The sequence below is a fragment of the Leucoraja erinacea genome, chromosome 19 (assembly GCF_028641065.1).
Source record: "Leucoraja erinacea ecotype New England chromosome 19, Leri_hhj_1, whole genome shotgun sequence".
In the NCBI taxonomy this organism is placed as follows: Eukaryota; Metazoa; Chordata; class Chondrichthyes; order Rajiformes; family Rajidae; genus Leucoraja; species Leucoraja erinaceus.
In genome coordinates, this window is record NC_073395.1 from 38,314,313 (window position 1) to 38,340,865 (window position 26,553).

A 26,553-nucleotide genomic window follows, 5' to 3' on the forward strand; every position below is an offset into this window, starting at 1 on the left:
GCTCTGTTGCTGAGGTAGGATTAGGGTTGTGCAGGTTCTTTCAGGAACCTGATCGTTCAGTTCAGTTTTATTTGTCACTTGTAGGTTAACACAGGGTCAACGATACAATGAAATGTGTTTAACAAGACAACGGGTCACCTCAGCAATGATATTACAAGGATAAAAATAAGATAAAATAAGATAGGATAAAAGTGACATTGGTAGGTAAAAGACAATAATAAATAAAATAATCAACATATATGATGTGTTTATGAGTTCAGAAGCCTGATGGCCTGATGGTACAAAACAGCTCTTAAGTCTGGTAGTACGTGCAGCCCTGCTCCTGTATCGTCTGCGTGCTGGGTGGCTGTGGTCCTTGATGATGCTGTGTGCCTTCCGCAGGCACCGCCGGTGGAAAATGTCCTGAATGGCCGGGAGACAGTTGCCAGTGATGCGCTGTGTGCCGCCTTCACCACTCTCTGTAGCGATTTGCAGCTGTGGAGCAGAACAGTTCCCGTACCAGACTGTGATGCAGCCCGTCAGCAGACTATCGATGGTGCAACTGTAGAAGTTGGTGAGGATGCTGGCGTTCATGCCAAACTTCCTCAGGAAAAAGAGCTGCTGGCTGTGGGAAAGTAGCTGTTCCTGATCCTAATGGTGTGGGACTTCAGGCCTCTGGACCGTCTGCTTGGCGAGGGCATGTCCAGGATGGTAGGAATGGTTGATGGGAAGTGCAACCTTCTTGAGGTAGGGCCTCATGTAGATGCTTCTGATGGAGGGGCGGGTTGTGGCCACGATGGACTGGGCTGAGTACATCACTCTTCAGCCACTTGCATTCCTGTGTATTGGAATTGCTGTACCAGGCCATGATGCAACCACCCAGGATACTTCCTAAAACATCTGTGATGGTTTGTTCAGTAATTTGGAGACATACACAACTCCACCACTGACCCAACGATGAAAAACAGATGCATGGTCTCACAACACCCCCTTTCTAATGTCAGTGATTAAACATAGAAACACAGAGACACGGAAAGACAGAAACACAGAGACACAGAGTCAGAGACACAGAGACACAGAGACACAGAGACACAGAAACACAGAGACACAGAGACACAGAGACACAGGAAACACAGAGACACAGAGACACAGAGTCTGAGACACAGAGACACAGAGACACAGAGTCACAGAGACACAGAGACACAGAGTCAGAGACACAGAGACACAGAGACACAGAGCGACACAGAGACACAGAGACACAGAGTCACAGAGACACAGAGACACAGAGAGACACAGAGACACAGAGACACAGAGACACAGAGACACAGAGACACAGAGACACAGAGACACAGAGACACAGACACACAGAGACACAGAGACACAGAGAAACAGAGACACAGAGACACAGAGACACAGAGACACAGAGACACAGAGACACAGAGACTCAGAGACACAGAGACACAGAGACACGGAGACACGGAGACACAGAGACACAGATACACAGAGAGACAGAGACACAGAGACACAGAGACACAGAGACACAGAGACACAGAGACACAGAGACACAGAAACACAGAGACACAGAGACACAGAGACACAGAGACACAGAGACACAGAGACACAGAGACACAGAGACACAGAGACACAGAGACACAGAGACACAGAAACACAGAGACACAGAGACACAGAGAACACAGAGACACAGAAACACAGAAACACAAAGACACAGAGACACAGAAACACAGAAACACAGAGACACAGAGACACAGAAACACAGAGACACAGAGACACAGAAACACAGAAACACAGAGGCACAGAAACATAGATGCAGGAATAAGCCATTCAGCCCTTTGGGCCATCAGACTGAAGAAGGGTCTTGACCCGAAACGTCGGCGATTCCTTCTCTCCATAGATGCTGCCTGTCCCGCTGAATTTCTCCAGCATTTTTGTCTAGCTACAGTTCAGTTTAGTTTATTGTCATGTGTACCGAGGTACAGTGAAAAGGTTTTTGTTGTGTGCTAACCAGTCAGCAGAAAGACAATACATGATTACAATCCATTTGCAGTATAGATACATAAGGGAATAACGTTTAGTGCAAGGTAAAGCCAGCAAAGTCCTATCAAGGATTGTCCGAGGGACATTAAAGAGGTGGATAGTAGTTCAGCACTGCTCCCTGGTTTTGGTACGATGATTCAGTTGCCTGATAGACCCAAGTCTTGGAGCTTGCTGATGAAATGGGAGGGGATGATATGTTGAATGCTGAGCTGTAGTCGATGAACAGCAGTCTGAGGTATGTTCCTGTTAACCAGGTGGTCCAGAGCAGATTGGCGAACCAGTGAAATGGAATCTGCACATTGGCCTGTTGTGGCAATAGGCAAGTTGACATGGATCAGGGCATTTCTGAGGCTGGGATTCATTTGTTTCACATTCCCTTCTGCACTTCTTTAAAATGCAAAATCTAAATTAAATGAAAAAAATATGACTGTATCAATTTTGATACAATTATCAGCGAATGAATGAATTATCACTGCCTATTTCTCACTAGTTGATTCTCAGCATGACCAAATGAAACTGATTGACTGTTCATGTGAGATACATATACCTTTACTTTCATCAGTTTTCAGACAATGAGATTAAATGATTTTTGTTACATGTAATAATTTTGCTTGATTTTATCATGTCATGTTATTCTCAATTGCTGAATAAGTAAATATAACAGTTCATAAATGTATAATTTAGATTAAAAATATCCATAGCAATAAGGCACAATGATGCTTTGTAAGTTAATTTTTAAATATTTGGATTGATATTATCATGTGAAAACTTTCTAAATAATGATTGCATTGTTGCAAATGAGAAGATTATATTATTGAAGAATAGTTTGTCAATTCCTGTTTCATTTTCCTCTGGTTATATTGGCAGTCAAATTATAAACAATAGTATCTTAGAACTCCTAAACTCCCCTGAATAAACTAATAATTATTAAGAAAGACAGAAATAATGGTATGATAAATCTGTGGGGATTTTAAGCTTGAAGGGTTATGATGTGCTCGGGTTCTGCAGAAGTTGCGATAACATTGTACTTATTGTGTTTTATGGATTTTATTATACGATGGATAAGAGGAAAATAAAATCACAACTCACAGAGTTTTGAATTGTAATGAATAGACTGCAGATATTTGTTCAAATCATGGCATCGCACTTCCTGGCTCGCTGCACCAAGTAATCAGCATTGATAGAGTTATACTTAGAGTCATACAGCACAGAAACAGGCCCCTCGGCCCAACTCGTCTATGCCGACAAGATGTCCCCTCTCTGCTAGTCCCATCTGCTATAATTTGGCCCATTTCCCTCTCAACTTCCTATCCATACACCAGTCCAAATGCCTTTTAAATGTTTTTACCCAGTACCTGCCTCAACTATTTCCCCTGGTAGCTCATTCCATATACCCACCACCCTTTGAGTGAAAAGTTTGCCTCTCATGTTCCTACTAAATCTTCCCCCTCTCACCTTGGGTCCTAGTTCTTGATTCTTTTACCCTGAGTAAAAGATTCAGTGCATCTATGCAATTTATTCCCCTCATGATTTTATAATACATCTCCCCAAGATCATCCTCAGCCTCCTGCACTCTAAGCAGAGCCGGATTTACCATTGGGCTTCGTAGGCTGAAGCCTAGGGCCTAAAAATCTAGGGGGCCTCTGGTCAAGCCGGGTGTATATTTTTGACACTCATAGGCCTTTCTTACATATGCTGTCACAACGCACTGTAGTCACTAAACAACCCTTCAGTAATTTTGTTTTAAGCCAATAACTCGACACTAGCACTGGCAATAAATAAATAAATAAAAGTGCAGCTTTCAAGCCCATCTCATTGGCCACGCTCGGCTGCAAATCGGTGTCAATCTGGTGGACTCTTCCATCTTCCTCTAGTCGTGGGGGTGGGGGATTGGGAGGGGCCTCACAAGTGGAATAGCCTAGGGCCTCTCTTCACCTAAATCCGGCACTGACTTTAAGGAATAAAGTCCTAGCTTGTTCAGTCTTCCCCTATAGCTCAGTCCCTCGGGTCTTGGCGACATCCTCATAAATCTTCTCTGCATTCTTTCCATCAGCAGGATGACTAAAACTGAATGCAGTTCACCAGTTGCAGACCATCTTGTACTGTAACATAACGTCACAACTTCTATGCTCAATTCTCTGAACGATAAAGTCCAACATGCCTTCTTCATTCATTTGATAGGCTAACCTTGTAAGATATAATTGGTATTAAATGAGTCTGCAGTTGGGTCTCTGCAAGATCCCCAACTGTACATGGCCCATCCTGGACAAGTGGACAGATCAGAAGATATGACATGGTTTGCAGCTCACAGGTCTCAAGTGTCACAGTCACATTTAAGCACAAAGGGCTGGCAGACTTGGTGATGATATAGGACCTCCACAAAGTCCATTTCTACTGTGCCCCACCATACGCCGTCCAGTCACCTTATTGTCCACATGGTACCATTATCAACGTCTGCAGGTTGCTCTTAGAGCGACTCCCTCTGTGTGGTCACAAGAGTAGCAGCATGTCTTGAGGGAGATTTCAGTCATCTTTCTGTACCTGGTTGCATGGAGGAGGTCTGGCATCCTTTACATGCCAATGTATTGCTCCTTGGCTGGTCGCTGCTCTCTCCATGTCTGCACCATCCCAGTGCAGGTTTTCCAGCCTTTGACATCACAAACAGTTCTAAAAATCTTGAACCCTTTCCGTCAGCCTTGCAAATTATTGCCCATTCTACAAAGTCTAAAAAGTCTTTAAAGTCATGATCTTTTTTTCTACCTGCCCAACAAGAAGGGTCTCGACCCGAAACGTCACCCATTCCTTCTCTCCAGAGATGCTGCCTGTCCCGCGGAGTTACTCCAGCATTTTGTGTCTATCTTCAGTTTAAACCAGCATCTGCAGTTCCTTCCTGCACAATATTCCTCTAAAATGGGTGACATTGCCCCAGAGGCATAGGCATTAATTCCTTATTGAGACACTATGAACTGCAGATGCTGGAATCTGGAGTGCTGGAGTAACTAAGCAGGTCAGGCAGCATCTCTGGAGAACATGGATAGACCACATTTCGAGTCGATACCCTTCAGACTGGAGCAGTGCTGCAGCAATGATTCCAAAAACACAAATAGATAGAAAACCATCATGAATTTCAAGGTTTTAATTACAAGCATTGGCGATAAGATGTTTATTCCTGTATTCCTATATGGACAATCTCTGGGAAAATTAGGAGAGTTTTGGGAGAATTGTGTCACTTTGATTAAGATATATCTGATTAATGATTCTTAATTCATAATCTCATTTTAGTTTCCTGAATTGAGTGTAGGAGAATGCTTTGTGCATTTTGTACAGTGGCGAGCTACCCACTGTGAAGCAAGCCTACTTTACTTAAAGCTATTTATATCATATTTAAAATATGCATAAACTGGCATGTCAATCTTGGGAACAATTACCTGTTTGGTAATCTTTGTCCAAAATTGGACCCCACATCTAATTGATTATAACAACACTTGCCTCTGGACCATGCAGGATGGTCACGGTGGCACAGCGGTAGAGTTGCTGCCTTACAGCATTTATAGCGCCAGAGACCCGGGTTCGATCCCGACTACAGGTGCTGTCTGTACAGAGTTTGTACATCCTCCCCGTGACCATGTGGGTTTGTTCCAAGTTCTTCGGTTTGCTCCCACACTCCAAAGACGTGCAGGTTTGTAGGTCGTCGTGTTCAAGAAGGAACTGCAGATGCTGGAAGATCGAAGGTACACAAAATTGCTGGAGAAACTCAGCGGGTGCAGCAGAAACGTCGCCTATTTCCTTCGCTCCATAGATGCTGCTGCACCCGCTGAGTTTCTCCAGCAATTTTGTGTATCTTCAGGTTTGTAGGTTAATTGGCTTGGCATAAATGTAAATAGTCCATTGTGGGTGTAGGATGCTGTTAATGTGCGGGGATCGCTGGTCAGTACGGACTCGGTGGGCCGAAGGCAGGTCGAAATTTGCTAATGTTACTTTTAGACAATAGACAATAGGTGCAGGAGTAGGCCATTCGGCCCTTCGAGCCAGCACCGCCATTCAATGTGATCATGGCTGATCATCCACACTCATTGCCCCGTTCCTGCTTAATTACCAGATTAAACTTTGTATGTAACTGCTGTGTCCCCGGGAGCCACGTGGGCACTATTCACTCGCCCCACAGGCCTCCCAGGGGACTGCGGAGAAGCCGGGTGGCGAGGCCTGTCTGGGCCAAAGGAGCCTCAGTGGTGGCGGAGATGGGATCTTCAGCAGCGGCGGTGATGGGACCCTCGGCGGCAGCGGGATCCTCAGTGGCGATGGGGCCTCGCAGTCGATGAGCATGAGAGGGGAGAGGACGACAATGGGGGACCAGTGTGGGGGACGGTGGGAGAACAAAGGGGGACCCGGTGTGTGGGGGGGCACTCTAGTTTAGAATCCTCAGCCCAGGGGATAAGCTTGTGTTTGTCTGTTTGTGCGTTTGTCCCGGTGAAGGCACTGTGCGCACAGCAACCAGATAACAGTCGCTTGTCTTTGTCTTTTTGTTTTTCACTTTTAATTTCAAGTTTTTGTGTACCTTGTTGTGTTGTGACTGTCGGCAGAACCATTTCCCTCCGGGGATGAATAAAGTTTTAACGCATCGTACAATTTCCCAAATTGAAGAATGCTCCCCAAAGCCTTTTGGTCGCCAGTGTGATTTGGTCAGCTGCTACACAGCTGCACATGGTGACTTGCACCTTCCATTTGTTCTCGTGCCATGGGATAATAGGGGGGAAGCCCAAACTGTCAATGTGGAGTTGTATTCATTCTTAGTAGGTGGCTTTACAGAGAGAAACAATTAGGGCCACGTGGAAGGTGAGGGTCAGTGAAGGGCAGCCCTCAAAGACACATCTTGTCAGGTCAGTGAGCCCCATATTGGTGGTCCTGAAAATCAAAAGTTAACTCTTTACAGCCGGCCAAATACAAGGCATTTAGAGTGAGATTAATCTCCCATATTTTAATATTTTGTTATCTTCTTTTTTTTTAATGTTTATTTATTAGTACCTGTACAGTACATTACAATAATACAAGCCAAATATATATTTTTACATTTATTGTACCACTTTTTTTAAGCTTTTAAAAGGGAGAAAAGTAAAGAAAGTAAAGAAAGTGAGTCATGATATTGTGAAAAAGTGATCAAAATGAAAGACCCATTAAGCAAAGAGTTAGGGGAAAAAGTTAAGAAATAGGCCATAGAAAAGAAAAAAGAGAAAAAGAAACAAAAGCTATTATGAAGACGGAGCAGAAAGGGATATACCAACTTCGTATTTTTCACCCCCCCTTACCAGATCCTGACACCATTTCTTTTTAAAGTATTGTTGCACCTTATACTTGAAGTAAGTCGATAAATGCAGACCACGTCTTTTGGAAGTGTTCTGATTTGCCTGCAAGAAGGAGTCTCATATCTTCCAGGTGTAATGTTTCAAACATATTTGAAATCCACATATTTATTGGTGGTATAGGGGCGTTTTTCCAGAATTTAAGTATAAGCTTTTTACTGTTATTAACCCGTAATTAAATAGATTCTATTGAAACACAGTTAGTTCAGGGCTGCCTTCCATTGTTCCAAAGGCAATCAATATTTTGTTATCTTCAAACAAACAAAATTTAGTCATGTAAATATCAATATTGTATAAGAAATTGTAGAATCCAAAATAATTCATCTACAAAACGTCTGATTATGAAGCTACATCTTCTGCTCATTATTTTTATTTTGCGACACACTCAGCCTAAACTTTATACAACACTTTCTTCATTAAGTAGTCTGGATCAGGTTATTCATCATTAAAGCTTGTAGTTTTATATTCATTTCACACTTTATAAATGTAAAATAATTTCTATGTGAAGTCAAAGATAGAAAATTGGTATCCTCAACTCAAACATGCACATTTAGTTTAGTTTAGTTTAGAGATACAGCATTGGAACAGGCCCTTCGACCCACCGAGTCTATGATAAACATTGATCACCTGCTCAACCTAGTTGTGTTATCTCACTTTCCCATCCACTCCCTACTCACTATCAGTGATTGAAGTGTTGTTATCAAGCTGTGTAAGCACTTTCTCAAACGTTACAGCCAGACTAGATAATTCATGTGTGGAGATGATTTTGATGGTCTCCACATAATACGAGAATAAATATAAACCTTAGGCTGATCTAAATTTCAAACTCAAAAGTAAACTTAAACAATCTTCCTGGTTAATAATTCTCACAATGTCTATCCATTCATTGCAAGTCTAACATGGAAAATCTGATGAATTGCAGTTTCGACATTGACAAGACTAGCATTTATTGTCATCACTAATCAACCATTTTAATACGGTGAACCCTCATTTTAACGGAACTCCAAATGGATTTTGGTTATAGCGGACGCACCTAGTGACGCTGTTGATGCCGCCACTTACTCGTGCTGCCTCGCCTGCCACGTGCAACCCGGGGCTGCTCCCACACTGCCCCTGGCTCGCACCCCTCCCCGGCTGCACTGCTGCCCCCCCGCCCACACCGTCCCCCAGTCGCTCGCAGCCCCAGCTTCACCCGTGCCACTGCTGCCCCCACACTCACACCGCCTCCACGGCCACTTGCAGCCCCCATGACACCCCTGGCTCACGCCACTTCCACGCTGGACCTTCCGCCACCATCGCCAGACCAAGCAGCCACTTTGGCCGCTTCCCCCTGCCCCCACCACCACCATTGCTGACCCTCACCTACACTCCAGCCACCATCCTCGCCTCTGCCACAGCTGCCAGCAGACCGGGGCCGTCAACTCACCTCAATTCCAGGCCCAGTCCCAGACCGAAAGTCTGAAGAAGGATCTTGACCCGAAGCATCAACTATCCATGTCCTCCAGAGGTGCTGCCTCACCCGCTGAGTTGCTCCAGCATTTTGAGTTCTTTGGTGAATTAAACAGCAACTGTGTTTGTTTGTCACTACTACTTATAGGTATGTTACAAAACCTACCTGAATCGTCATTGGGAATCTGCCCACAGCCAGGTCCGCGATTTTGGCGCTGTTTGGAGGGGGCGGGTTTAAAACGCGATTTTTACTAGGCTGTACTAATCGCAGATGTTCAGCCTAGTAAATCATTAACGAAAAATCGCTGCAAGACCCAGTCGCAAAAGGTATTATTAGTTTTATAGGCCTCGATAATATAGTTCTAATTACTCTCTGATTCCGCAACCTCTCGCAGCCCCAGGGTTTTATAAAGCAAACAATTAAAGGTATGTACCTTATTTTTACATTAAATGGGGCATATATATAACCCTATATATCAAGTTATCTATAGCGAGTAGTTCATTTTGGGCTTTTTATATCCCGCAGTATTTTTCTCGGCATTTGAGGGCACTAATCCAGCGCGATGTCAACATTCTAAACCAGCGCGTTCACAGAAACCCACTAGAAAGCCGATTTAAATGGGCATTTATTTACAGCAATTGAACACTAAATTCCTTCCATTTGCCTATAAATTAATGTAAATTAGATATAAAAATCATGTTATATTGTGAATTATTTGTGAATAATCTTTGGACACTTAGGCTATTTAAAAATGTTAATCTTTCCTTAAGAAATGGGCTTTTGACAATCCAAGATCACAGCTTTTTTGTAATGTCCATTGAAAATCAATAGGGAACAAGATGCTAATTTCCGAGTATGAAAATGGCCATAACTTTTTTAATACTTGAGATATGAAAGTGAATTTTGTGTCAAATTAAACTTATTGTTATGCTTTATCTGATGGGATAAATTGCAGACTTGATTTTTAAAATCTCAAAATTTTGTAACATTGCTACTACTTATAAAATAATACCTTACTGCTTGGTTATAGCACTGGGCAATGACAGACATCATTCCATCGCCATTACGAGGGGTCACTTTACTGTCAAACTCCTTTGTCCAATTCACCGTTCAGTTCTCTTTTTTGAGGATGTTTTATTTTTTTTCGTTTTAGTTTAGAATGGCCCTTTGGCCCATCGAGTCCACCGATCACTGTTCTATGTTATCCCACTTTCTCATCCACTTCCTACCCACTAGGGGCAATTTACAGAAGCCAATTAACACCCAAACTCACACGTCTTTGGGATGTGGGGGGAAGCCGCAGTACCCAGAGGAAACCCACGTGGTCACTGGGAGAGTGTGCAGCATTTAGCTATTTCTGCCATATCTTATCCCTTGACGCTTTGTCAACATTAGGGAAGTTAAAATTACCTTAATGTTCTTTCTCCTACCTGTGATTTCCATCCATATTTGCTCCTCTAATTTCTGCCTACAATTTGGGGGGCTGTGAAACTTTACCATACACTCCTCCCAGAATCTCTTGTGATGGATTTGTGGGGAATAGAGTGATATGGATCACGTGCAGGCAGTGGATTAGTTAACGGCATCATGTTCGGCACAGACACTGTGGGTCAAAGTTTCTGTCCCTCTGCTGTACGGCTCGATGTTCTCAAGCACTGCATGATGTCCTCCGTGATCAATATCATCACTCCCCATCATCTGCTACCTCCACCTCCATCGACTAGTTCAAATTGTCCTGGGTAGCTTTCAACAATAGTCCCTACATAGGACATTGGCCCACCTCGCCACTTCAGGCTCAAACCAGCCATCTTGTACCTAAACGGGAGCCCAATGGTCTTGCCTTGCTTGTACCAGTTCTTCAGCCACGTATTAATTTGCCTTATCCTCCTATTCCTACCCTCACCAGCACCTGATGTAAGCTAGACATTAGAACCCTCGAGGTCTTGCCTTTTAGCCTTCTTTCTAACTCCTGATGTTCACTCTGCAGGTTCTCATCCTTTTTTCTACCCGTGTCATTGTGGCACAGTGGCGCAGCGGTAGAGTTGTTGCTTTTCAGCGCCAAAGACCCGGGATCCATCCCCACTACGGGTGCTGTCTGTACGGAGTTTGTACGTTCTCCCCGTGACCACGAGGGTGTTCTCCGAGATCTTCGGTTTCCTCCCACACACCAAAGACGTACAGGTTTGTAGGTTAATTGGCTTGGTAAATGTAAAAATTGGCCCTAGTGCGTGTAGGATGGTGTTAATGTGCGGGGATCGCTGGTCGGTGCTGACTCGGTGGGCCAAAGGACCTGTTTCCAAGCTGTATCTCTAAAACCAAAAGCATTGGTATCAATATGTATTTGCTGTGTTTAAACCTTGTGTTTTAATGTGCATTTTATGTCTGTTTCTCTGAGCTGGGCCTGGTGACTTCTAACATTGTGAAATATGTGACAATGTCTTGGAATCTGATGGACATTGCTCTGTATATCTGTCAGATGCAGAAGGTGTAAAACGAGTACAGTTACCATGTACCCATTTTCATTCAACCGCTGCTGGGAATCACCAGTTTCTGGACCAAAATATTTGGTGAAATTAATTACTAATTAAATTCATAATCACTTGTTGTCAAGTCATCATCCTGACCGACCTCCTCTAATCCAGGCAGCATCATTCTGGGAAAGCTCTTTTGAATCCTTTCCAAAGTCTCAATGTCCTTCTTGTAATGGAGTGACCAGAAATGCACACAACACTCCAAATGGCCCTAATCAAAGTTTTCTAAAGCGATGTGTCACTTTCTGTCACATGCTCAATGCCTTGATCAACGAAGGCAACCTTTGTTACAACTCTATCTACTTATTTACTGTGCAGTGGGCAGGTGCTATAGACTTACATGGGAAGGTAGACGCTCCCGCCCCCATGAGTCTCGGGCAGATGGGGCTCGTCAGCCTGGGAAGGCAGTCCATCTAGGAGAGGGAAAATGCTGATTTGAAACCTCCACTGCCTTGTGGCCATATCCAGTCATGGAAAAGGCTCCTGTAGTAAACCTCAAGAAAATCCGGAGTCGGGAGCCCCTAAGGAAGTTTGTCGTTGTCAACAACCTCGCTCTGGCAGCTCCTGCGATGGCGCTGGTGCCAAACTGTAACGGCCCTGCTGTTCCTTTGGATCGATCAGCGACGTGGAGAGGGGGAACGTGCTGCATGGGCAAGAACCTGTCCTCCATATGACATCGCCCAGGCTTGCATCCGACCGCACATCACCTGCAAACTAGGATGCATCACCCATGATCAGTCATGACCGAGGGGGGCTTACTATGTACTACTACTTAATATTGCTATTTCCAGCAAGATATGGATATGGACCTTGTAGTCCCGTCAGCTCTCAATGCTTTTCAAGGTCCTACCATTAGCTGTATATTTTCCCTACATTGGATGTTCCAAAGTGCAACATCTCACACTTGTTCAGATTAAACACAATCTGCTGTGTCTCTGCACATATTTGTAATTTGGGAACACTCTGACATATCCTTTGATAGCCTTTTTCTCTGCAGATTGAAGTTTAAGGTGAAGGGGAGAAGATTTAATAGGGGTAGCTTTTTCACACAAAGGGAACAAGCTGCCAGAGGTAGTTGAGGCAGGGACTATCGCAACATTTAAGAAACAGTTAGACAGGTACATGGATCGGACAGGCGTGGCGGTATATGACACAGATGCAGGCATCTAGGACTAGTATAGCTGGGACATGTTGGTCGGTGTGGGCAGGTTGAGCCAAAGGACCTGTTATCACGCTGTGTGACTCTAAATTGCTGTGTCTTCTGTACACAGTTATTCCTATCTCCCCGCTCTTGGTTCACAGTCCTCTATGCCTCAGCTATTCAAGTGCTCATCTCAACACTCGTTAGATGCTGTCAGCTCCCCAGCTACAACCACTCATATTCCAGGTGCTTACCACTCTCTGGGTAAAGGTCCCCCTATAACACCTTCAAATCTCTCCTCCCTTACCCTGTGTTTCTGCTCTAGTTTTAACTGCCTCTGATATGGGGAACGTTTCCTCCAGTCTAATCTATTTGTACCTCTCATAATTTTATATATTTCCATCATGTCCCAAACTACCTTTGCCAGGTCCTTCTTTATGTTAATAAAATTGACCTCCTCCCTATTAAAGAACTTTATTACTGGTACATTCCAGTGTTTTCCTCGTAAATGCTCTCCCACTGGCACTCCCTCCATTTGACCACCACATTTTCCAAGATAAGATCAGTAATGCTCCTTCTCTTGTTGGTCCATCTATCTACTGCGACAAAATGCTCTCCTGGCCACACTTAAAATTCTGTCTCCTCTGGGTCTTTGACACCAAGGCAATCCCAGTCAATATTTGGGAAAACAAAATCCCTCAGAAAAATGTGTCTGTTTTTATTGTATAACCATATACCAATTACAGCACGGAAACAGGCCATCTCGACCCTTCTAGTCCGTGCCGAACACATAATCTACCCTAGTCCCATATACCTGCGCTCAGACCATAACCCTCCATTCCCTTCCCATCCATATAACTATCCAATTTATTTTTAAATGATAAAAACGAACCTGCCTCCACCACCTTCACTGGAAGCTCATTCCACACAGCTACCACTCTCTGAGTAAAGAAGTTCCCCCTCATGTTACCCCTAAACTTCAGTCCCTTAAATCTCATGTCATGTCCCCTTGTTTGAATCTTCCCTACTCTCAGTGGGAAAAGCTTTTCCACGTCAACTCTGTCTATCCCTCTCATCATTTTAAAAACCTCTATCAAGTCCCCCCTTAACTTTCTGCGCTCCAAAGAATAAAGCCCTAACTTGTTCAACCTTTCTCTGTAACTTAGTTGCCGAAACCCAGGCAACATTCTAGTAAATCTCCTCTGTACTCTCTCTATTTTGTTGACATCTCTCCAACATCTCCCTACATATCTGTTTCTATCTCCTGTAGACTGTTGGGAGGTCTGTAGTGCACACCAGGAAAATGATGATCCCCTGCCTACATTCTAATCTCGACCCATATGGCCTCATTTGATATCTTCGCTCAATAATTAGTTTAGAGACACAGAGTAGAATCAGGCCCTTTAGCCCACGATGTCCACACCGACCATCGATCACCCATTCGCACCAGTTTTGTTTAACTCACTTTCACATCAACCAGGGACAGTTCAGAGACCAATCATCCAACAAACCGGCACCTCTTTAGGATGTGGGGCAAAACAGGAGCATCCAGAGGAAGCCTATGCTGTCGCAGGGAGAACATGCAAACTCCACACAGACAGCATCCCAGGTCAGGATTGAACCTGGGTCTCTGTCGACTGCGCCACCCTCTGCCTAACAGTGCAATCCTTGACTGCCAATACAGTAGCTCCTCTTCTTTAACTCCCCCATCTGAAAATCTAAAACCCTGAGATACTGACTGCCTGTCGTTCAACCAGATCTCAGCGATGGCCCCGATATCTTCAATCCATGTTAATTTGCATCCATCTACTTTACTAAATCTCCCTTTAAGTCCACAGGCAGCCAGAGACTGCTCGGTCCACAGCTCCAGTCATTTATTCAGCACCAGTGCTCTGCTCATTGTAATTCCCCATACCTTACAATTCCTGATTTGCAGCGATTTATTTGATATTGTTTGTTTCCTCTAGTGTGAAGACAGAGTTAAAATATCTATTTAATGCATTCTTACTTTCTAATTGTAATCACCAAGTCTAATTTCTGAAAGGACCAACGCTCACAGTCCTCACCCCTCTCCTTCTTTATAAATACCTGGAGAAACTTTTACCGTCAGTTTTCACATTTGTAGCCACTCAATGGAGAGATATTGAACTTGCATTTGACGTGAAAACTTGGTACGTTCAAAACGATTAACTCACCCGCTCCTTCCATCCCTTCCCATCGATCCCCAACCACTCACTCGCTCTCACGCAGAGGCACACACTCACAAACAAGATCTCTCCAGAGATGCTGCCTGTCCCACTGAATTACTCCAGCATTTTGTGTCTATCTTCACACACAAGATCAGTTGTGTAAAGTGACAAAGCTGGGAAGTGGATGCGTTTCCATGTGGTAAGAGGTGATATACTGATTATGCTAGGGTAGAAAATACAACACAATGCGACACAGATTCTGCATAATAGAACCTTGAAGAAATGTGCCCTTGTTTTACACAAAAGTTAAACTTTATTTTTGAGTTTTTTTTATTTTTGTAGAATTTTGCTAATGGCAAAATAATAAAATAGAACAACAACAACTTTGTTTGGTACAACATAAAACATGTCCACGTTAGAACAAAACATAACATATAGAGTCTTGAACTCAGATTTTCATCCACTTTTTCATGCTGCCTTGCACTCTGCAAGATATGAGCTTGGCACAGGTGTCATGGTAATGTCCATCAAAAGTCCTTTTCTCCTAGATCCGTGTCAATTGATGCCACAGACTGGATGGTAAGATGCTTTCAACCTTTTCCATTACAAAGTTTAATGGAGCAAACAGCGTACTGAGGAACTGCAGAGATAAATAAAGGACAATACTGTTTAAGACAAAGTCATGAACAGGAGTCAAACGTTCAAAACAGAAAGAAAACGAGATGTGGATTCAAAGGAATATTTCAGCAATTAGTTACAGTCAAGTAATTACAGATCACTTCAGCAAATGTAAGAATAGACCTCCGTAAAAATAAATAAATCTTGCAATAGTTGCACATCTGGTTTCATTCTGCAGAAAGCAATACAATGGGTCAAGATCCTAATCAATGATTTGGATGAAGGGATTCCAAGTAACATTAGCAAATTTGCAGATGACACAAAGCTGGGTGGCAGTGTGAACTGTGAGGAGGATGCCATAAGAATGCAGGGTGACTTGGACAGGTTGGGGGAGTGGGCAGATGCATGGTGGATGCATGGCAGATGAAGTGGATACATGTGAGGTTATCCACTTTGGTATCAAAAACATGAAGACTGATTACTATCTAATTGGCATCAAGTTGGGAAAAGGGGAAGTACAATGGGATCTGGGGGTCTTTGTTCATCAGTCTATGAAAGTAAGCATGCAGGTACAGCAGGCAGTGAAGAAAGCGAATGGCATGTTGGCAAGAGGAGTCGAGTATAGGAGCAAAGAGGTTCTTCTGCAGTTGTCCAGGGCCCTAGTGAGACCACATCTGGAGTATTGTGTGCAGTTTTGATCCCCTAATTTGAGGAAGGACATTCTTGCTATTGAGGGAATGCAGCGTAGGTTTACAAGGTTAATTCTCGGGATGGCGGGAATGCTGAGAGAATGTAGCAGCTGGGCTTGTACACTATGGAGTTTAGAAGGATGAGGGGGTATCTCATTGAAACATATAAGATTGTTAAGGGTTTGAACACGATAGAGGCAGGAACATGTTCCCGATGTTGAGGGAGTCCAGAACCAGGGGCCACAGTTTAAGAATAAGGGGTAAGCCGTTTAGAACGGAGACGAGGAAACACTTTTTCTCACAGAGAGTTGTGAGTCTGTGGAATTCTCTGCCTCAGAGGGCGGTGGAGGCCGGTTCTCTGGATACTTTCAAGAGAGAGCTAGATAGGGCTCTTAAAGATAGAAGAGTCAGGGGATATGGGGAGAAGGCAGGAACGGGGTACTGATTGGGGATGATCAGCCATGATCACATTGAATGGCGATGCTGGCTCGAAGGGCCGAATGGCCTACTCCAGCACCTGTTGTCAATTGTCTGATATTTAATGGCGATTTTTCCTGAATGTTGCACTAACTGTTCGGTACAGTTTGTGCTACCATGTCATGGATTAGATGGCACAAATAGGAGTCTCCTGGTCTCAACAAAGCCTCCCTTAAACAATAATTTTCCTTTGAAATGTCAATGCTCTTATTTACTAATCTAATGGAGATTTCAATTCAATTAATTAATCAGCTGAGGAAAGATACATTAAAAATAAATGAGAACGTGTATTATTAATGCATTTTCCATCATTTTACATGTAAAATGCAACATCTAACATCATTTGAGGAAATACTTTGCTAATTGTTCAAGCAGACCATTTTCAAGGGACAATATTAGGTTCCTAATTCTACAATCTAACCAACAGATTAGGTTGCAGTCAGTTAATCAGTAACTCTACATAAATTACCCTGTTGTTAATATTTGGTTTGAGCGTTAATACTGTTAAATCCAATTATTAAGCGCGAATTTAATATATCAATTGTACCTGAATGGATGTGAAATCATCTGGGTTTTTACACGTTGCAACAGGATCTACTTCTGGGAGAAGTAAACAACACAATCACACCAATGGGCTGAAGAAAGACACAAAGTGCTGGAGTATCTCAGCGGGACAGGCAGCATCTCTGGAGAGACGGAATGGGTGACGATCCACCTTCAGACCCGAAACGTCATCCATTCCTTCTCTCCAGAGATGCTGCCTGTCCCGCTGAGTTACTCCAGCATTGTGTGTCTATCTTCGGTGTAAACCAGCATCTGCAGTTTCTTAGTCAATTCCACAAGATCAAGAATACCACTATTGATTTAAAGACGGAGGTCCACATCCAGCTAACGCAAGCACCCACGGGCATGTCAACCAGAAGCTACCAAGCTGGAAATTATTTCATCCCGCATGGCACTTCATTAGCACTTTCTAACTTGTTTTTCTTCAAGACAGCAAGGGATTGGAACAGCCTACCAGCCAGCAACAGAGATCTCCAAAACATTAACACATACAAAGATGCAACTCCAGAGGCATCTCCATCTCGACTAGCACGAGCACCACCATCATGGTAGAGCTGAGTGATGCTCTACCTACAGGTTTTCAGCGTATTACATCCAGATACAGATCCTACACACCCACGAGCCAGTTGTGATGAATGCTACCTCCCTGAGGTTACTATCTACAATCAAGTCAGTATTCTCCTTAAAGTCCCTTGAAAGAACATATCCCCTGGGCAGCACAACGGAAAAGCTTTTATTTCCCCCCCATCCGACCATTATCTATACACTTCTGCTGTTAGAATTTTGGTTGAAATCAGTTCCACGTGATTGACATCCGATCTAAATACTGCCATACACTTCTGATGGAAAAGTTTCATTCACACCCATGACTATAAATGTGTATTAAGTGTAACATTGGCTTTAATCCTTTTACTTCTTCAAATAAATAAACAGGGTGCTGCAGGTATTCAAAATGAAAGTTAAATTGTCTGCAGATTCTCCCAGTAATCTCTGTTCAGTAGCTGAGTGGCAAAATGAAGATTACTAGCTAGAGGAATACTGAGCATTAGCCTATCGCGTTTACGAGCCGATTCTAGAAAATTAAATACCTGCTGAGGCACTAAAGTGGAAACAAGATATGGAATGATAATGTAGACCCAAAATGCTGGAGTAACTCAGCGGGACAGGCAGTATCCCTGGAGAGAAGGAATGGGTGACGTTTCGGGTCGAGACCCTTCTTCAGTAAGAAACTTGAATGTATTTAGAGCAACAATTATTTCTTCGCACAATATAGCCGCTGCAAAGTCCTATATCTTTCAGACACAATAATGTAAGATTAGCATTCGGAGAATTGCAGAACCTCATTTGATGTTTTATCAAGTTTGGACATTCCTCGGCTCATTTTCACTGTAAATATGGGAACTAACTTTGTCAGTGCAATTTCTTATGAAAACTATCAGTAAACGTAAAAGATTGCCAGAACTTAGGTCCAACTTTGAGAATACTTAAGGGTTCTTATTCAAAATGATCTGTGAAGTGAATCCTTGGTCAGTGTGGGAAGCCAGCGAAGAAATTGTTGGGACCCCTGACAAAGATATTGCATCACCTTTAACCAAGGGGGAAGTACTGGAAGACTGGAAGGTACAAATGCTGCAAGGACAAGGCAGAGAACTACAGAGCAGTAACCAATTACTGGGGGGGGGGTTCTGAAAGACAGGATCTACTAGCATGTGGATAGTTAAGGAATGATTAGGGATAGTCAGGATGGTTTTGTACATGAAATCGTGTTTCACAAATTTGATTTTTTGAAGAGGGCACAATGAGAATTGACAATGGCCGTACAGTGGATGTTGTCTGTATGGACTTTGACAAGGTACTGCATGGTCGGCTGGTCCAGAAGGTTAGATGGGATTCAGGGTGGGTTAGCCAACTGGATTAATAATGGGCTTTATGGAAGGACTCAGAGGGGGATTGGTTTTCTGACTGTGACCAGTGGTATGCTGCAGGGATTTGTGTTGGGTCTAATGTTGTTTGTCATCTACATATATGATTTGGGTGACAATACCATTAACGTGGTTAGTGAATGTGTTTATTGTTGGTGGTCTATTTGATCCACTGCTGGTGCAGTGGGCTGTGAGAAAGGCTACCTAAGTTTACAAAATATCTGGATCAACTTGGGAATTGGCCAAGGAATGGCAAATGGAATTTAACACTGACAAATATGAGCTGATGCATTTTGTAGAGCAGAGATACTTACACCATTTGATCTTTCTGCTCTCCTAGGGCCCTGCCACGTACTGTCTTAAACCAGGGTAGGACTTACACAGTAAATTGTAGGATCTGGAGAGCGTTTTATATCCGAGAGACTTTGAGGTACACAGGTTCTCTGAAAGTAGCAACTAATGCAAACAGAGTCAATGTGCTTGTCTTCATCGATAGGGTATTGAGTACAAGAGTTGATAAGCCTCAGCTGTAGCTGCACAAGAGGTTGGTGAGACCACATGTGAAGACAAGTGTGCAGTTCTAGTCACCCAGCTATTGGAGGGATGTAATTAAGCTGGAAAGGTGCAGAAACATATTAACCAGGATATTACCATTACTCAAAGACTTGAGTTACAAGGGGAGACTGGATGAGGTGGGCCTTTTCTCCTAGAGCGCATAAAGCTGAGGAGATGATCTTATAGAGGTATACAAAATCAGGGGGAACATGGATAAGGTGAATGGTGACAGTATTTGTCCTAGCATCAAGCAGCCCAGAACAAGAGGCCACTGAAGGTGAAAGGAGAAAGACTTAAGAGACTAGGGGGACAATTCCCGCGCCCCGAGACTGGTGCGATGGGTCTGCCGGTGGATGCAATGGAGACGTGTAAAAGACACTTAGATATTAACATGGATAGGAAAGGTTTGGTGGAATATGAAAACTTCCTGTTTTTCAATTTCAAGGATTAAAATTCATCCAGGATCTTCTCAATCACAGATACATTCATAGCGTTTGTACAGCGTTAAAACGGTCCCTGGCCCATCATGCCTTGCTGACCCTTAAGCTTAGGTATAATAATCCCCTTGCCTACATAATAATTAAAAAATAATTTAAAAAAATAATATATTAGTTCGATATCCCTCAGAGACTTGTTTAGTTAAGCAACTGTCAAGATGCCAGCTAAATGTTGTTACTGTTTCAGCCTCCACCATCTATCTTCTCTGGCAGCTCACTCTAGATAGCAACTACTCTTTGTGTGAAAATCTTACCCCTCAGACCCTTTTCAAATCTTCTCTCTCTCACCTTACACCTACTCCCTGGTGTTTTAGACACCTCGAGCAAACTTTGGTGTCTCCCCCATCTATGGCTTTCACAGATTTATGTACAACTATCACTCAACCACTCAATTTCCATTGCTTGAGGGAAAATTGACTCGGCCTACCCAACCTCTCCTAATAACTCAAGCCCTCCAATCCAGGCAGCATTCTTGTCAGTTGTATCTGCACCCTTTATATCTTCATCACATCCTTCTTATAAAGTGGTGACCAGAACGACACTGGGAGTATTTAGGTATGTTACAATACTTACCTTCAGCGGCGCTGCAGTTCTGCCACTGGCCGTGTGCGCGACTTTGGCGTCTTTGAGGGGTGGGGGGCGGGATTAAAATGCCGTTTTCTCCTGCCTGTCCAAGATATATTTTCTCGGGCTGCTAGCTGATGCTGAAAAATTGTTCCAACTTGCGTTCTCGGAAGTTTTGTTTTTTAAATCGCGGGACAATTTAATCGCTGGAGTAAAATAAAAAAGCGACTTCTAACGCCATCAACGGCGACAACGGGACAGATCTCACGTAGGGGACAAAACATAAGGTAAGTTGTGTATTTTACATATAAACTTGCTTCTTAGGATGACTTTCATCAAAATTTCATTTGTGAAAATGTGATTATGGCCCCATACGAACCGGCAGTGTTTTTCCTGCTGATATGTGGTTCAAATTCACTGGAAACCGCAACGTTCCAATCGATCGCGTTCCACCAAAACCCACTCGCAATATGATTAAAATGGCCATTAATTTACCGGAATTAAACACTAAATTCCTTCGATTTGGCCTATAAATTAATGACAATGAGATATAAAAATCATGTTATGTTGTCAATTCTTGACTGTTAATTGCACACTTAGGCTATTTAAAAATGTTCATCTTTTCTTAAGAAATGGATAGATGTTTAGATCTAGTAATTGAATATTACTTGCTACAACTAGGTAACTAACTAATTATATGCTTTAATTTCAGGTCATCCAAGTAAGATTGTTTCATATTTGTTTCAGAATGCTTCAATCTATAACAACTGAAAATTTATTTCAGTTCTCTTAATTTTTAAGAAAGTTATGGCCATTTGACTGTCCTCGATCACAGCTTTTGTGTTGTCAATGGAAAATCAATAGGGAACAAGATGCTAATTTCCGAGTATGAAAATGGCCATAACTTTTTTAATACTGAAGATATGAAAGTGAATTAGGTGTCAAATTAAACTTCTTTTTATGCTTTATCTGATGGGATAAATGGCAGACTTGATTTTTAAAATCTCAAATTTTGTAACATTGCTAGAGTATTGTGCGCAGTTCCTGTCACCCACTCTATAGAAAGGATATGAAGTAGCTAGAAGCGATGCAGAAAATGTTTTATACAACTGTAATATGATGCCACAACTCTTCCACTCTTCCAGACGACGGGTTTTCTCCAAGATTAGTACTGTTTGCAGGTTAATTGGCTTGGTTCAAGTGTAAATTCTCCCGAGTGTGTGTAGGGTAGTGTGAATGTGCAAGGATCGCTGGGTGGGCTGTATTTGGACTGGGTGGGCTGTATTTCTCAAACTAAAAAGTCTTCAGCATAATCCAGTGATTAATCTAGATACCAGGTTCAATCCGCAGACTGAACGAGGCTGTCTGATGTTGAGGAGTGGGTACAAGTACAGTACATTGAGTAGGACTGGATAACGAAGATCGTCTTCACTGGTTCCCAGTCCAAAGTTTTCTCATGAAATGGATTAAACTGTGTATTTCCAATTGAAGAATTGCCGTTCAATAAGCTCCGTGGCAAAGCTGATGCAAGTGTAATAAAAAGGGCCGTGTAGAGCGTGTGTGAAATTGGCTTAAGGACAGGAAAACTGTGTTGCGGAAACAGTTGTTTTTAGGCTGGCAATAGACAATAGGTGCAGGAGTAGGCCATTCGGCCCTTTGAGCCAACACCGCCATTCAATGTCATCATGGCTGATCATCCACAATCAGTACCCCGTTCCTGCCTTCTCCCCATATCCCTTGACTCCGCCATCTTTAAGAGCTCTATTTAACTCTTTCTTGAAAGCATCCAGAGAACCGGCCTCCACCGCCCTCTGAGGCAGCGAATTCCACAGACTCACAACTCTCTGTGAGAACAAGTGTTCCCTCGTCTCTGTTCTAAATGGCTTACCCCTCATGCTTAAACTGTGGCCCCCTGGTTCTGGACTCCCCCAACATCGGGAACATATTTCCTGTCTTTAGCGTGTCCAAACCCTTAATAATCTTATGTGTTTCAATATATGACTGAGACGTGAATATCCAAGGCAATATTTCAAAACCTACTGATGGCTCAAAACATGGAGCTGTGGTAAACAGTGAGGAGAACAAACATTGATTTCAAGTGGATTTAGCGAGGTTGCGAGGAGCAACAGACACAGGGGAGATAAAAGATAATGGAGAAAATTGCCAAATTCTTTTGATGAGAATTAAGATGTACACAGAATTATATAAACAAAATTAGGCCCTTTAGCCCAACTTGCCTGCGCCATAACTATGCTATGACCATGTTTGGCCCACATCCCTCTAAATCTTTTCCATTCATGTACCTGTCCAAATGTCTTTTTAATGTTGTTATAGTACCTCAACTTATAGTTTCCTTAACTACCTGGTCTGGCAGCTAGTTCTATATACTCACCGCCCACTGTGTGGGGTCAAGGAAAGACGCTCATGTCACGGCCCTGCTTTCACCAATCTTTCCACCACCACGCACAAGAAGCACAAGACAGATGCCATTGTATGCAGATGCCGAGAAGTGTGTTCAGCTCTGGCTGAACAATTTCTAATCTTGTGTGTGGACCCTATAAGAAGAAGATCCACCCTCTGTGTGAAAGTTGCCACTCAGGTTCATATTAAATCGTTCCTGTCACCTGAAACTTATGTCTGCTGGTTCTTGATTCCCAGTCTCTGGGTAAAAGACGCTGTGGTTTCACTGTCTGTCCCCTCATGATTTTATACACCTCTATAAGCTCACCCCACAACCACCTTCGTTTCGAGGAATAAAGTCCCAGTCTGCCCCTCCTCTCATAGCTCAGGCCCTCAGGTCCTAGCAACATCTTCGTAAATCTGCACTTTTTCCAGCTTAAGGACGTTTTTCCCATGGCAGGGGTGACCAAAACTGAACACAATACTCAAAATATGACCTCACAAACCTAATGCACAACTGTACTATAACATTCCAAATTCTATACTCAGTACCCTGACTGATGAAGGCCAATGTACCAGACACCTCCTGACCACCCTATCTACAAGTGACGCTACCTTCAAGGAACTATGTACCTGCACTCCTAGATCCCTCTGCTCTACAACACTCCCCAGGGTCCTGCCATTCACTGTCAGCCACTGCCCTGGTTTGACTTCCTAAAATGCAGCACCTCACACTTATCTGCATTAAACTTAATTAACCATTCTTTAACCATCCAGCTGTAATTTTTGATAGTCATCTTTGCTATTTCTGATACTACCGAATTGATTGTCATCTGCAATTGTTGGTAAGCCAGAAACAGCAAAGGGCCCAGCTCCGATCCCTGAGGCACACCACTCGTCACAGGCCTCCAGGCGGTCTGAAAAACAACCTTCCACCATCATCTTTTGCTTCCTTCCATGTCAATCCCCTATCCAGTCGACTAGCTCTCCCTGGATCCCATGCAATCCAACCTTCCAGAGCAGCCTGCCATGTGGAATCTTATCAAATGCTTTGCTGAATTCCACATAGGCAATGTCTATGTATTTTCCCTCATCAACATTTTGGTTATTTCTTTTTTTTTTTAAACTCAATCAGATTCACATCGTGTAAAACCATGCTGACTATCCCTAATTCAGATCCTGTTCATTCAATGGATCCTATCTCTCAGAATCCTCTCCAGTAACTTGCCCACCACAAATCTTAGGCTCACTCACAAAACAATATAACATGAAACAGACATTCCAAAATGGATGATAACTGTACTAAAGGAATACAGGACTAGAGAGACCTGGCTTTTATAAACACAAACCTTTGAAGCTGGCAGGACAGGCTAAAAAACTGATTAACAAAACATATAGAATAATATGTTTATATATAAAGCAAAAGGGCATAAATGTGAGTGGGTTTAGTTGGACCCAGTAAAACTGGTTGAAATCATTTTACGAGTGACTCATTTTATAAACTGCAACAGAACTGCATGCATTTTACAATGAATGACTCATTATTTTTTATCGCCAGAATCTTTCTACCATAGGAATGGGAGGGAGTGTTTTCCACTGGTCTGGATGAAAGCAGCTTCAACATCCAGGGAACCCAACATTGTCGGTATGCCAGAATGTCAACAATACGCCAGGAGATTGTAGACAACTAACTGTAAGTCAAATAAGGTTGTTATAGTAGAGGGATTTCAACTTTCCCAATATTGACTGGGTAAATCATAGTGTGAAAGGTTTAGATGGGGTGCAATTTCTCAAAGTTGTTCGGGAGTGTTTTTTCCAGCAATATGTAGAGGGCCCCACGCGTGAGAGGGCAACACTTGATCTGGTCTTGGCAGGGGAGCTCTCTTAAAGTCCAGAATCAATTCCACTGTCTTAAGAGCATTGAGCTCCAGGTTGTTGCGATGGCACCAGGACGCCTGTTGTGTCACTTCCTGTCTGTGGGCAGATTCCTCCCCATCCTGGATCAGTCCAATCAGGGTTGTGTCGTCCGCAAACTTGAGAAGCTTGACAGAGGAGTCTGTGGAGGTGCAGTCGTTGGTGTAGAGAGGGTAAAGGGGAGGGGAGAGTACGCAGCCTTGCGGTGCTCCTATGCTGAGGGTCAGCGGGTCTGAGATGTACTTTCTCAGCCTCACATGCTGCTTCCTGTCTGTCAGGAAGTTGGTGATCCACTGACAGAGGGGTTCAGGCACAGTCAACTGGGAGAGTTCGGGAGTGTAGTAGCTCTGGCACAATGGTGTTGAATGCAGAGCTAAAATCCACAAACAAAATTCTTGCATAGGTCCGCTGGCGGTCTAGGTGCTGGAGGATGAAGTGCAGGCCCAGGTTGACTGCGTCATCCACTGATCTATTGGCCCGGTTTGTAAACTGCAGGGGTTTTGTGATATTTTTCAGGTGGGCCAGCACAAGTCTTTCAAGGGTCTTCTTGATTACAGTGCAATAGGCCTGTAGTCATTACGACCAGTAATTCTTGGCTTTTTGGGTACAGGGACAATAGTGGAGACTTTGAAGCAGGCAGGGACAGTGCAGGTTTGCAGGGACTGGTTGAAAATGTCTGTGTAGACCGGTGCCAGTTGTTCGGCACAGAGCTTGAGGGTAGAGGGGGAAACATTGTCCGGCCCTGGAGATTTCCGGCTTTTCCGTCTCCTGAACAGCCTCTCCACCTCCTCAATTGCTATTGTTAGTGATGGAGAAGTGGCCAGACTGATGTTGGGCAGCAAGGAGGGGGTGGGTAGTGGACGAGGGCCCAGTCTTTGCAGACTGGAGTCAGGCTGTAAGTGGGTGTGAAGTGGTGACTGGAGAGGGGTGGGTGGGGGAGGGGGTACTGGGGTTATGTTTCTGTCTATCGAAGCTGCAGTAGAACTGGCAGTTCAGGTCGTTGATCAGCTGACGATTGTCCAAGCAGCGTGGGGTTTTCCTCTTGGAAAGGTATGAGAGAGGGATAGGATATACAGCCATTTAGACAGGCAAGGGCTGATTAGGGGTAGTCAGCATGGCTTTGTACATGGGAGATCTGTCTCACAAATCTGATTGTTCTCTGAAGACGCGACCAAAAAGGTTGATGAGGGTGTGAGCTGTAGATGTTGTATACATGGACTTCAGCAAAGCATTCAACATCGTGTATGAGGATGAGGGATGATTTTATAGAGGTGTATAAAATCATGAGAGGAATAGATCAGGTAGATTCACAGTCTCTTGCCCAGAGTAGGTGAATCAAGGACCAGCGGACATAGGTTTAAGTTGAAGGGGAAAAGATTGAATAGGAATCTGAGGGGTACCCTTTTCACACAAAGCGTTGTGGCTTTGGAACAAGCTGCCAGAGGGGGTAGTTGAGGCAGGGACCTTTCCATCATTTAAGAAACAGTTAAGACAGGTACATGGATAGGACAGGTTTGGAGGGATATGGACCAAATGCGGGCCAAAGGGCCTGTTTCCACGCTGTATCACTCGATGACTATCACGACAAATGTAACCTGCTTGATTTGCACCACATCCACTCCCTCCATGACTGTGATTGTTCTGTATGTCA

General features: G+C 43.5%; 1 protein-coding gene across 9 annotated transcripts in view; it reads right to left on the minus strand.

Moving 5' to 3' along the window:
• Positions 1–14,992: 14,992 nt before the first annotated feature.
• The window catches only part of LOC129706508 (suppressor of tumorigenicity 7 protein homolog), a 182,047-nt gene continuing 170,486 nt past the window's right edge, over positions 14,993–26,553 (minus strand). For all 9 annotated transcript variants that reach the window (XM_055650859.1, XM_055650858.1, XM_055650860.1 and 6 more), the window contains one exon: positions 14,993–15,342. In XM_055650859.1, coding sequence (XP_055506834.1) covers positions 15,247–15,342 — 96 coding nt within the window. In that variant the 3' untranslated portion in view covers positions 14,993–15,246. The remainder of the gene's footprint in view (positions 15,343–26,553) is intronic.